Source organism: Xenopus tropicalis, chromosome 1, assembly GCF_000004195.4.
Source record: "Xenopus tropicalis strain Nigerian chromosome 1, UCB_Xtro_10.0, whole genome shotgun sequence".
Classification (NCBI taxonomy): domain Eukaryota; kingdom Metazoa; phylum Chordata; class Amphibia; order Anura; family Pipidae; genus Xenopus; species Xenopus tropicalis.
The window spans coordinates 65,947,400-65,961,900 of NC_030677.2; the positions used below are offsets into that span (position 1 = coordinate 65,947,400).

General features: G+C 38.4%; 1 protein-coding gene across 1 annotated transcript in view; it reads right to left on the minus strand.

Moving 5' to 3' along the window:
• The window catches only part of fgf2 (fibroblast growth factor 2), a 26,645-nt gene extending 14,007 nt beyond the window's left edge, over positions 1-12,638 (minus strand). The window contains 2 exon segments of the mRNA NM_001017333.4: positions 2,772-2,875; positions 12,294-12,638. Coding sequence (NP_001017333.1) covers positions 2,772-2,875; positions 12,294-12,468 — 279 coding nt within the window. The 5' untranslated portion in view covers positions 12,469-12,638.
• Positions 12,639-14,501: the final 1,863 nt, after the last annotated feature.

Genomic DNA, 14,501 nt, shown 5'->3' on the forward strand with positions numbered 1-14,501 from the left:
TTTGTTTGATTTGCTCTTTGGGAACCAGGAAGTAAAATGTGACTTTCATTTTGAAATTTTGCCGTTTGGAGCAAGAAATTTAAAAAATCTTAAATATATCCAAACTAAAACTGAACTAATGTAAAAACGGGGGTATACTGTCCCTTTAACAAGGTACTATGAGGTTTTGCCTTATTTTAAAAAAGTTAAAAATACGCACATTACAATAATTCCACCAGAGGTCAAGCTAATTTTTAATTCCTATTTACCTTGTTTGTGTTTTTCTTATGTGTTTTTTTATTTTATGTTTAATCTGGAATTGACACTGCTCTCTTTTTGCTACGGTCAGTTACCCTAACAACCAAAAAGCAAATTAAATACATAGCTAAATTTCCCTTCTAATCTTTCGATTTGGGCCCTTTCCTATTCATCTTCCTCAGATGTGTTTGGAATAAAAATCAAGGAAAATTGTTTTCAAATGGTAGAATATTTCCCTAAGGCTTCTAGAGGGCTGCTGCCATACAGAATAAAGAGTCTTTTGTACACAAATGTGTACTGAGACGTATCCAGTCAGCTTCTGTTTTTAGCTGTGGGAAAAATGTGCCAAAGGCTTTATTTGATCATTTTGCATGCTCAGCTTGGAATCAGTGCTTACATGAGTGATGTTTTAGACTTAAGGGCTTCCTTAATTATTATTGTAAATACTAACTGGATATAATGTTGTGCCTACCAAATTAATTGTTACTAAACATCCGTTTGTTCTGTACTCAGTTATACTAAAACAAAAACAAAATGTACAAAAAAAATGTTTGTTTATTATGATAATGCTGAGAAACTCGCCTTAGGTGGCAGCAGCCTGCAAGTTACTAGGGGCAGCAAAAAGTCGGTTCTGATTTTTCTTGTGCATAAAGTGCTATTGCCCTCGCAGCACTAGCAATGTGGCCCCCTGCTTTGACACTCGGAAAGGTAAGAGGAGGGTGCGAAGTGAGGGCATGCGAAAAGCTGCTTCTGTGTGGCCGGGGGACCACAAACAACCATGGTCTACTATTTTTTTACTACCATAGCCAAGACTGCCTTGTGTCTGCAGTTGCATGGTTTGTTTTCAATTGCTCTGCACTAAAATACCCTTTGCATGCATTACATCTGGGTGCCAAACTGTGTGGCTAGCCCACCTAGGGGGCATGAAAGAGTGGCAAGGTGAATTTAGCCAGAAGGCCAGTTAGAGTGTGAAATGGGCAGACTGGCCGTTTAATCTCCTAGATGGACCTGAAAGCCCAGCTTGAATATTAGTTAAGATTGGGGGTAAAATGTATTTTCTATCCTAGATATTCCTGACTATATGGCCAATACGCCAATATCTCTACTCAACTTGTGCTAAAGTGTGCCCTGACCAAAAGCTGGACCTTCAAGAACCCTGGCCAAAGGCTAAACCTTTAACTAGGCTTGATCTGGTGAGGTGCAAACAAACCCAACCCACCCCCTTCCCCAGTCTGCAGTGGTCAGCAAGTGGCATGGTAGGTGGAACTATACAGAAAATCTTGCAACCCTCCCACCATTGCTGCAGGGTCTGCTGAATGGTAGCTACACCATGGCAACTTGGCATTTCTTTACAGAGATGTATAACTGTAAAGTTCTTGAGTATATGTCAACACTGTATAAAGGATGATAATAATATCAATATAATATTTATAATAAATAATTGCTGGCAAAAGTTAAGTTAGACAAAAGTTAATCACTGCCTTGATGCCATGGGTTACTGCCCAGGTGCAACTTTGCCCTGTGAGCCCTTGTTACTTCATGTAAGCAGCTTTCAGCAGTTGGGTTATCAGGAAAGAGCAGTTCAACTTTTAAATACAGTTCGGTCCATTTGTGGTAGGATACTCACTCCCATTGAAATGCAGTTTAGCAGTATGTTATCCCAATGGACAAAAATAATATCAATCAGTATTCAAAAAAAAAAAGTAAAAAAAACTATAATGACTAAATGGTAGCCTCAAGCAGACCCAGTATATGTGGTATTATATATAGATGTATTATATAAACTATATATTATATAAGTATAATATCTTTCTAAGGGTCACATTTAGCAAAATGTGAGCTTAGAGCTCACCACAGAAAAACTCACCCACTTTAAATTCATTCCTATGGGGTTTTTAGAAGTATATTTATCAAATGGTGACCTCTAACTTTCACTCATTGATAAATGCATTAACAACACTTTGTTAAATCTGTCCCCAAGTTTTGAATGATCTGCTAAGCTTGTTTACCGATCATTAGGCTTTTTGCAATAAGGGGTTGATGATCAGTTATTTGAGATGTCTGATTCTTTTTTTCAACTACTTTAATTCTGTTTATAGCATTCTTCCTATGCTATGAGGGTAAGCTTACATTTCCCTTTTCCTTCTCCCACTGCCGTCCCATCTCCATACCCCTATCTATGCTAACTTACAACCCCAAATTTTGTTCCCTTTATTCAAGCCTTCTTCATATATAAATATCCTTAATTTAATATTAATACAGTGCAAATCAAGCCCTTATAGTTTTTGAAAATCTGGATTCATTACCAAAAAAGCTTACTGGGTTTTTTCCGCATGCTGTAAATGATTTCTTATCAGAGTCTATTTTATATGCCCACTAGCTACAAGCAGCCGTATTTAACCAAGCACTGTGTTCTGCATGAGCTGTTCCACTTAATGCAGTTTGTCACTGTTTTGTGAGTTTCTTTGGGGATTAGGCCAGTCCACTAGAAGGGCCATCACAGAACTATTGCAGAGTATACAGCATTTACTCACCAGCGATGTTAATCTCCCATCTTCCTTCATGGCAAGGTAGCGATTTGCAGTGATTCCCTTTATTGATACCACTCCCCGCTCTACTGCTTGTAGCTGTAATTTTACTGTAAAACAGGAAAAAACATGAACTATGCATTTCAGGTACAGGTATTTTGAAAATTGCACGAAAATACCCTGCTGCTAGTGCTCTAAAACTCGGGAACCAAGGGGCATGATTTTGTGCTTAGCACAAGGTATCAGGGAATTTGGTAAACAACCCCCAAGGATTTTGTATGTTGTTCATGACCACGTGTCCTTCCACACTCTGTTTATTGGCTGTTGATAAATGAATGAATTTTAAATGACCTTAGTGTATAAATGTAATAGGGAACTGATCTAATGATACAGTGATACAAAAGTAACTTTTTACATTTCTCCCATGAAAATGACAGCAATGACAGATAATGACATACATACCTTATGCTAACTTGCTGTATTCATTTGTGAGTGATTTATTAGTGTACCATAGCATCTGCATTGCACAAGAAGCAAATAAAAGGGAACCACATTGTAACCTAAACTCATGGGACAGTATGAAGATTTACAGTCAGTAAAGTATAAAGGAATACTGTACATAGCAGAATGAATTCTCTTACAGCCGTTTCATACCTGGCACCCTGAGCTGCACACTAATATTTATGTTACTGAGTCTATTTCAAGGAAATGTATTCCTGGGCCAGGAAAGGGAAACTTAATGGAGAGCTATTAAAGTGATATTAACAATTGCACACAGTACATTAGCTGCACTTATTCTTGCAAAATTAAAGAAAAATATTCTTAATTGTGTGAGAGAACTGGCCAAATAATTAGGCCAAACACAAATATAAAAATGTGAATATTTTCTAAACTAATACAGAACCTTCCTATAACTATAAACTGCCGAACTGAGGTGAAAGCTACTACTGAGACCTAAAGAAGCCAAGTACATCTGTGATATGTTCTACTACTAGTAGGGGAATTGTATCATACACAGCGCTGAGGTATTACTCCCTGCAGAGTGAAAGGGTGCTTAACCAAATTGTTAGCCACAGAGTGTAAGAAACAGAAGTTGTGGGGATAAACCTCCTTTTGATATGGCTGATGCCATGCCAAGCATCTAGGGAGCTCCTGCATCATTGGTACATTATTACACATACGGATTTGCTGTAAAATATAGTATTTGGGGCTTTCCCACTTGTGACTACTCCAGTAGTACCTGCTACGTAGTAGTAACTCCTAAGTTTTGCACCTTCTGTAATATTAATATTCAGTTTTTTATACTTCACAAGCTCCTGGATCCCCATAACATCAAAAATAAGAGTACTGTCAGCAGTGCATTCATTGAAGAAGGGGCTTACTTAAAAGACGGAAAGAATTAAGTTGGATCATAGCTATGCTCGTGGGGCACGACTGGATCAGAGAAGGTTGGTTGAGGGCAAAGAAATAGGAAAAAACAAAGTATTAGGGTGGCCATAACATGGGAACTTAGAGATCTGCAACATACAAGATACTATTAAATATACAGAGGTTGACATGGGGCTAGTTGGCAGCGTTATTGTCTCTTAACACTCCTCAATTGTAATAATGTCTTTTCAATGAGATGTTATTGTTTGTAAGTTTGGAAATGTTACTTTTTTGTGTTTGCATCTCCTTACTACAAGCTAATAACTTGCTAACACAGAGGCATGGGAACCAACAAAATAAACTTAACCCAGGAATTACCAACTGTACGCCCTTCAACTTCATTTTTTAACCCCATTTTTCCTAAGACACTGTGTTAATGGAATACGACAGCTAGCATCTGGATAATAACCCACCCGTCACATGAAAAACTACCTTGACAAATAACAGTCCAAAGCTGGTCATGCAGGGTCCAATAATGGTGGCAGAGGATACATAACCGACACTACAATCTATACATAACCCTCCAGGCAATCATTTATCCACAAACATACTGTAGTTCTTAAGACTGATAGATCTACGGTATAGTTAAACAGTAAATCATGTATGCTACAAAAGCTTTAAAAAAAATCTAAAAGGCCTACGTGTAAATCTTCTTTTTTTCCATACCGCAGCTAAGGCTACAGAGAACTATTGACAGGATTTTCCAGGTGACCTGATGCCTCTACAGTTTAAGATGCAACTCCAACATCTGAGTAAGTGATTTGCCTAAAAAGGAAAGGATATGGCACAAAATCCTAACTGCGCAATAAACAGACCCAAACACAAATTCTGATTTTGTGATAGTTCTACTCTAAAAATAGAAGTTTTTAATGTGTTCTTTTATTGTAGTTACAGTACACACTGTGGTCCCTAGATTTAGAAGGCTCATGCATAGGCACTTCAAACAGACATTATACTTTCATAAGTATATCATAGGTTAGAGTTTAATGTAAAATTAAAGTACAACTAAACCTTTATTTAAAACACCACAATCTGTTTAGTAAACATTTTACCTCTTAGGTAGCTCTCCTTAGTTCTATTCCAATCATGCTGGGAATATATTATATTCTGCTTCCCAGTATATGACAGGTAGTTTGACCTGCACATGTGCACAGCCTTCTAAATGTCATCTGGCACATCACATTATGCATCCATCAGACCTTAATGCTTTAAGAAAGAGGGGAATTAATAGTAAATAACAATCCAAGATGGTGGGCCAGAAGTGGAGAAAGAAAGTTTTGAAAGTTTCATGTGGTTTTTGTTGTAGCTGTTGGGCTTGAAGTAATATACCTATTAGAGGTAAATAGTTTTTTTATTTCCCCTTTAATTCATTTTTGTACTAAGCCCACAGTTTAAGCTGTGCCTAAGTAATCATTATCTTTCTGCTGCATAAAGCTTTTTATCACATGCTAGAAGAGGCATAGCCTACAAGTCCATGACACAATATGTTAAATCTGTTGAGTGAAATACCATACATTTATGCCAGCAATGGTATTTCTATGCAGGAATATTTGAGGATGTAGTGGGCCCTTAATATTTATTTTGCATTTTTCCCAACTTGACTTTATTGCCCTGATGTCTGCTCCAGTTTCTACAGTGTGTACCTACTTCTATATTCCTGTACCAAATTAAAGATCACTACACCTTTATTTTCTCAGTATACTGTGTAAGAAAGTAGCTGATTGCGGACATTAAAATCTTTCTTAACAGTTCTTAACTGTTCCCTGGAAGTACAATGAGTCAGTGCAAAATCATTAACCAGCAGAAAGCATAAAGCCTCATTTCTGACCACAGTGCAGTGTGAAATTGCAGTTTTTGGATGCAGCACATCATTTTTTTCTACAAAGCATGATTTTCCCCATAATTTCAGTGCCACTGTGGCCCTGTGCCAGGTTGCATTCTCATGCAATTTGACAAAACATCCACTTTCACAGATGCACATTTTCTCAAATGGGGTGCAATTTGCAGATAACATTTTTAGTGTAGGGGTTGCATCACATATGGCACAAGAATGCACGCAGCCATGCCTCCCAACTGTCCAGATTTTTGCGAGACAGTCCCTCTAACAGCTCAGCACGCAGTCTCAGATTCTTACTGAACAGTCCCTCATTTCCCTTTGATCTCCTGCACTGATGGCTAAAAAAAAGATACAAACTTAATTAAAAAGTAGCATTTGGCAGAGAGCCCAGAAATCTTAACAAGCTACACCTGCACTTAGATACATTGTTTCTCACATTTAATTAAATAAGTCGGCTTTTGGCAGAGAGCCCAGAACGTTAACAAGCTGCACTTAGATACAATTGTAACTAATTGTAACTCTCTTGGGGGGAGACTTGCAGCTTAAAGGGCAATTTCACCTGCATTAGCAAAACTGTAATAACACATAAAACAACCCCAAAACCCCCAGAAATGTGTTCAAACTTTAAACAACCTGCTAAATTTAGTAAAATGGGAGTGGTATTTAGGGGGTGTGGTCGCAAAAATGGGCATGGTAAAAATTGCGTCACAAACAGATGAAGGATGCGATTCTCGGTCTATTCCTGCTAGTGACACAAACCACTCAGGGAACACTGGATTTGCCTCCACATGCAGAATCGAATGATTCATTAAAAGAGGCAGGACAGAGGCACTGGCACTTGATTGTTTCTTTAATTGTAGCCTTTCTAGAGGAAAATGTAAAATAAGAGGAAGTTTTGATGTTACACAGTTAATATTTTATTCCATAGCTGGTAACTAGCAGTTTAGTTGTATGTCATCCATTTCAAGACATATGGTTTGAGTTTTAAGTGGGCTGTAAAAGAATCCTTTCTTGACATAAACCAACACATTTGTTATTTTTTCATGAACTTTTACACAATACATAAAGCAGCGGTTCTCAACCTGTGGGTCGGGACCCCTTTGGGGGTCGAACAACCCTTTCACAGGGGTCGCCTAAGACCATTGGAAAACACATATTTCCGATGGTCTTAGGAATAATTTTATGGTTGGGGGTTACCACAACATGAGGAACTGTATTAAAGGGTCACGGCATTAGGAAGGTTGAGAACCACAGATATAAAGGAATAAAAATGTTTATCTTGATTTAATATGCCAATTTTTTAAAGAAACAGTATATAAACACATTGAAACACTGTAACATGTTGGGTTTTTTATTTGTCTTTCTGATTATGGTTAAAAAGGCACAGCTATCAAACAACATATCAACATACACACATACAACAAACAGCTCTGCAAAACAAAACAGGTAGTGCAGTACTTATACCAGCAGGACTGTGAGGGTTAATTAGGCCAAAATGAGTAATTCCCCCAGATGCAGCGTGCTGCGGTGGCATTGTTATTCATTCCCTTCCAAACTCTGTCATGGCGTCATGCAGATCCTGCCCCCACACCTCCGATCATTCGCCAGAGGAAACCACTTATACTGCATTTTAGAGCATCACACTCAACAGCCTTATAAAGAGTTGTTCCGGCTATGAAAGTAAAGCAACACGAAAAGAAGACGGAAAGAATGAACTTGTTGAAAGTGTTGAATCATCTGACTTACTAAGTAATTAAATCAGCCGGCATTTTATGGTCCTCTTACCTATATTTTTCCGGCAAAAACATGTTGCATTAAAACAAAGCACTGCCCAGTATCAATACAAGCTTTATAATTTGTTACTTAATCCTGAAGCTACTGTTGCTTTAGCTCTTCTAGGAAACTGTACTAGAAATGAAAACATGCCGATTCACATTCCATAGCTCATGTTATTGGGTTCAGTGCTTATCTATAAAGAATATGGAGCCCTTCTAATTGTGAGTTTTACAAACAGAATGACTTTAGATCTGTAATAAAAACTAAATATCTTTATTTTTTTCTAATATTTGTGTTTCTTTTTCAACTATTCCAAACTTTGCATAGGACATGTAGGATTTGGTTACAAGTATTGAGAGTCAGCAAAAATCCAGAGCCTCAAAATAAGTAGGGCCTTATAGCAATAATATGTCAATAAGGATAGAGAGAGAGTAGCAAGAGGTGATGCTCCAGACTGGTTTGCATACAGGATCCTAATGAAAGAAAGAACATCTCATCTCCAAGATGTTAATGCTTATCTACTGAACAACCAGTTCTAATTGCCCTCTCTTTACAAAGGGAAGGCTACATAATGTGTTTCCCTAAACAACCTACAGCTATTTGTAGAAAATAAAATATGTTTGAACCTTGCTCTATTCCAGTGGTTCTCAACCTTCCTAATGTCCGACCCTTTAATACAGTTCCTCATGTTGTGGTGACCCCCTAAGACAATCTGAAATAAGTGTTTTCCGATGGTCTTAGGCAAGCCCTGTGAGTGCTGCTCTAGTCCATTAAAATAATTCATTGGTTTATCTCTTCAACCGGATATTGAATACACTTGGATTATGTATATTATTTTTCTTCCCTTTATTTTTTTCTTTAAACTTTCAAGGTGTTCAATGACATGGAAAACAAAAGTGACAGATGCTGAAAAAGCCTAATGTAAATCAATAGGCTGAAACACAACCCAGAGATGTGATCGCTATCCAAATGTTCTTCTGTTGAATGGAAACTGGGCTCATATTGCAAAGCGAGAAGCTTTAGAACATGGATTCAAACCAAGCTGTAAAAATTACAATGGGCCACACCATTAAAATGCATGGTCTTGAATGCTGTATATATTACTGGGAATAAATTAATAGTGAAGAAAATAAGACATACTAATCCAGACAGCGATAACCTGTGACATAGATTCTAAAATAATATGACATTAATGGAAGGGATAATTGAAGTGGGAATATGAACAGGGAACTTTGGGACTGTGATACGGACTACCACAGGGCAGAAGTACCTCCAGCCTTCTACAACAGCCCTCTATTGTTGGACAAACCAATGCACGCATTATAGTTCAAAGTCATCTGTTGCTGAAATGGCAATGTTTTTCTCAGCACTGTGCAAAATTATTTGGGGTTCAATCCAATGAAACAATGCAGTTAGCTACAATTAGACTACAGACTAATGAATATAGAAAAATGAATAATCAGTATAGGAAGAAAACATACACACATTTAGGCAGGGCAAGAAAAACATACAACACATTTAGGCTGTGCAATGTGCCTTCCACCATACAGGCTTACAAGTGGCATGGCTGTACTCCAAGTCACTTTTGTATTGAAGCAGCAAATGGCAAAAAGAGTACAGTATTGCCAGTAGTTATAGCTCAGTAGTCAACTCACTTCTCTTGCTCAAGTGGTTGCTTCTAACTTGAGAGATTAGTTGTGACTAAAGAATACCTTCCCGCTCCGGCGTGGGTTTGGCATAAGGCCACCAAAAATGACTGAATCATTACATGAGTGAGATTTGCATAACATATCCTAATGTGTCTAATTAATGGAGTGCAAAAAAATCCCCAACAAGGATGAATGAATGGTGCCTTTCCAATACCACTAAATAAATGAAAGAGTCATAACAACTAAAACTGGCTTTATTAAACTAGATATCAAAATATCCTGTGGTAAATAAAGTTTTCTGTAAGCCTACTTCAAAAACATTCATACAGCTACTGGACAGAAGCCAACCAGCACATTTTTGGCAAGCTCCCCATTCACACAGTAAAATCCCAAAGGATTAAAAGAAAACATATTCCTACTCCCAGTGCAGGAGGAAAGCCAAGGAGCACAGAGGTAAAATGATTTGTCTAACATCACACAGAGGCTAAGTGGCAATGGCTAAAGTTAAACCCACAAACTTATGTACTTTAGCCCAACTCATTAACCACTAACCCACCTTCTTCTGCACAAATATCAAAGCCTACCTTCAAACAAGATTAAGAAAGAAACTCATCGGTATAACTATATCCTCATTTACGTTATACGAGTCCAAAGATTTCCTTTGCCATGTAATAATTTTTCCATATTGTATTTGGCAGGATAAAATACATAGCTGATTTTTTTTAATGAGCATGAGGGAAATAAGGCACTGCAAAAATAAACAACAAAAATCAAACTAAATCTAGTAACACATAGCAACCAATCAAATGTTTGCTTTGAAATATTACACCAGTAAATGTTACCTGCTGATTGGTTGCTGTGGGTGACTAGAACTGTACCAGATTCTGCACTTCTTTACATTACTCCAAATGAGTCTACATGGCCACCAGTCTTTTAAAATGGATTTTTTCAGTTACAAGTTTTCATTTTCTGTTAACAAACAATAATAGCACTGTCCTACATTTATAATTTCAATTCTTAATGTTTCTTACTATTTGCTAGCCCAGTCTAACTGAATAAATGACAAAAACCCAGGTCCGGAGCTAGGAGTAGGCAGAAGTTTTTACTCTAAATCAGAAGAATGGATTGTTTATATGTGCAATGTTTGGGACCTGGAGCTTTCCATATTTAAGACATCTTTCTGTAATTTAGAGCAAAGTCCAAGTTTAAACCTTTGCATTAAACCTTTGCATAAAGCGCTTAGAGTAAGATAACCAATACAACTGGGCAACTAAATTAAACCTTTATATGTGAAATTACATATATTGATTTCAGTGATGGTATGGACTAACTGGCAGAAAGGAACAAGAATCGAGACAGGTCATGTAGACCTTATTAAAGTAAATGGTATAGACCTGAACTCTTGTAAAATTATTTGGTGTTTCCAAATGTAATGTTATTATTGTTTAAGGATAAAGCATATGGTTAAATCATATGTCTACTAATATCATTAAAACTCCAAAGATTATTAGGCATTGAGTGATTTAGCAGCCAGAAAATACTTCACATGCTCTTTCTGATTTTGGCATTTCCAAGCAAACAAGCCTCTACATGTTCTAGTTAAGCCAATTGTCATGGCATCTATGGATATGTTAAGCGCACAGGCAAAAAATAGGGCATAAACCTGACAAAATAGAGGACATGGACAATGGTGAAGGCAGCTAGAGAAAGGATTGGTTTTATAATATCCATTGAGCTAATGTGCCTTATTTCTTCAAAACTTGAGCTATAAAAGGAATGCCATCACTTTATCTGGCAATGACTGGTTGACTACATACAGAATAAGATGCACAACATGTAGGGCATACTTTCAATGACTGTTCTTAAACAGAAAATAAAGCCCAAAACATCTAAAGGTAATCACATGGGTTATGGTACCAGGAAGGGATATCTCCCACATCTGATTGACATTAGACAATAACTGCACCTGACAGAAAATTCCACATGAACTTGTAGCTTTATGGCACACTCAAGTACTTTGACCACTAAGGTTCCCTCAAGGAGCATGGCAGCTGTCAAAACGCCCTTGCCCACCTGCAGCTGTTTGCCATTCATTTAAATCAGAGTATGTGAAAGTGAAAAACCCAAGCCTGACAGTGGCAGCTGCACAAAATAATAAAGGTCTGAATCAAGTCTGAATCCTGTCATCAACTTTAAAGCACTGAATAACCAAAGACAAAACATTGGACGAAGCCCCTTCCTTTATAGAACTCAAATATTAAAAGGCAAAGTAGGGTTTCGATTTGGATCTGTATTCTGCCAACTCTTTTATAGGGATTTTTGGCTGTAGTGTATATTTATATGGGGATATATAAGCACTAACCCATTTTGTATGAATTCTGCGTCACTTGAATTGGAGACTTTTCAGAAGTTAGTGCTTTGTTACGCACATACTCTCCTCAGAACCAAACCCTTCAATAACCAGTTATACGGCCTGCTTCTCAAATAGACTCACTGTGAATAAATAATGTGCATTTTAATTTAATGGTTTTAAAAAAAATGCTTATCTGTTGTCAATCTAACACCCAGGGCAAACCTAACAGCGGAAGGTTGGGAGTCCTATTTCAGCAGGAGCAGCTGGAGGGCGGCAGGCTGGACACTTCTGCTTTAACTTATTGAATGCAATAAAAGTATATTTATACACCATGCCTATTTTGGAAGATATATTCTGCTTGTAATGTAGTATCAGCACAGGTTATAAATCTGTGTTAAAAAGTAAGGATATAAAGTTCCAATTACCCCCAAACCCCACACACTGCCCATTCACCCTCTCCTACCCGCACCTCCATGCTCACTCACTGTGTAAGTCACTTTTATCCCTTGATCCGTCCACTCTCCCGTCTGAGTTAATCCTGAGGAAGTAGCCCCCATTCTTGCAGTAGAGCCTCTTGGGGTCCTTAAAGTTCCCCGGTGGGAAAGGAGTGTTTCCATCCTCAGATTCGGTTGGTAGGGTTGTGATGCTTCCTGCTGCCATCCCTGCCTTCCCAGAAGCCTCTCCTAGACGAGGTTTAGCAGGTAGCAGTGTGGTATCTGATAAAATCCCTGTGTGTCGCCTCAGTTTTCCCTGCTCAGGGCCTCACAGTTCATTCAATTGCAACTGCAAAGCTGGCAAACTTTTCCCTCAGTGAGGTATTTTACAGGCAGCGCTCCTAGAGTGACCCGGCAGCATCAGAAAAGGCTCCCTTCTGCAGCCCTCAGCGAGTCTGTCATCTCCTGTGAATCAAAGGGTTCCGTAGCATCTCTGTGCCTGCCCCTTGCTGATGGCTGCTGCTGAAGTCCCGCTGCCTTTTTATATGAGAAAAGTGAGGCGGCTGTGAGTGTAGGCAGCGTGCAGTCTGCTCCTCATTCTGATCCAGCCCTCTGCCATCAGGACTTATTTATTTATACAGGACTATCCCTCCTCCCCTGCTGTGCGGCCCCTCTTGCTGCTGAGGGCAACTACAAACAACAACCTCTCACTGATTTGGCGAGGAGCACCCTGCCCCTAAAGTGAAGGCAGCGGTGCCAGGAAAGCAACGCAGTGTAATAAGGATTACAGTGTCTCTGCCAGTCACCTCTGAGCACTCGGCTCCCTCCCCCAAGAACTCAATTACTTTTCAGGGCAATCTGAGGAGGAGGGAGAGACAACTCCATTGAGCTGAGGGGTTTCAGCTACAAGAGCCTGCCAGACCCACTGCTAGAGGGATCAAAGCCACATTGGCCTGAGAAGCACAACTGGGGAATACTTGGCCTGGACATGTATTTTTATTTCTGTATAACAGACCCCATCAGGAAAGAGCTTTTATCAGAATTCAATTATATTTCTAACAGAAAGTTGTCTGTATTTTTTGTCAGAAAAATAATGATTTTGATCGCTGAATTCATATCCGAATCTCTCTTGGCCAAGCTGGGGATGTGAAATTCAGAATTAGATGTCTCACCTTAAATAAGGGTTAAAAAAACCACAACATTTGCACAGTCCTATTTACCCTTCTGATATGGTTCTGCCTCTAATCAGAAAATATGATTCTGCCTGTAATCGGAAAATATGATTGTTTTAGTTCAGCAGCATGAAACGCTTTCTATTTCAGAGCAACATTTAGTGACCTAGAATTGTTAAATTGAAAGCATGTTGTCTATCCAAATCATATCTTACTTCTGCCTTACTACACTTTCATCATGTACCAGGTGATGAAAGACTGAGAAATAAAGCAGAATTTATTCCAAATAATTTACAGACGATGAGCTTACATGTTTCAAGGCCAGCAGAGCATAGGGAGAAAAAGACAGAGGCCACTTCTGGTTAACTAACCTATAGCAGCCAATTACCAAGTAGAATTTTCTGGTCAGCTGTTTAAAATTAAATCTTTAATTGGCCATTATGCGTTATTAGACCTGGTGCAAATATTGTGCCCAATAATTTTTTGTATTCACAGGTTAAAGCATTACCTCTCAGTAAGCCATTAAATTTAATGCTGCAGACTTTTTGCCAGTATCCATTTAGCAATGGGTTATACCATTAAATGTACTTAGGAGTAGCACAGTGGCTCTTTGTGGCTCTACTGTAGCTACAGTGGCTCTACTACTCTTTTCCTTATTGCTGCAGCTGAATTTGATATTTTGTGCTAAGCAGAAAGTACTGATTACTGTGGTAGATTTTGTTGTTATGTACCTTGCTTGCTGTAATGTTGTGGCCAAAATGTGAATACAGCTCAGGCCCATGTGCTAAGCTTAAGTCAAATTTTTATTACTTCCTTGCATTTATAATAGCACCAACACATTTTCACAGTGCTTTACCAAGATTATGTATCTTTCACATTAGTCCCCCCTCCCCCTATCACATTCACGATGGTCCCTTTAATCTGGAGCCAATTAAATTGCTTATATGTTTTTTGGCGTGTGGGTGGAAACACACAGACACAAGGAGAACATACAAACTCTTTGTAGATAGAACCCAAACCAGAATTAAACTCAGAAACTCAGCACTGCAAGGCAGAAGTACTGCTGAGTTTGACAAAATAGTACAAG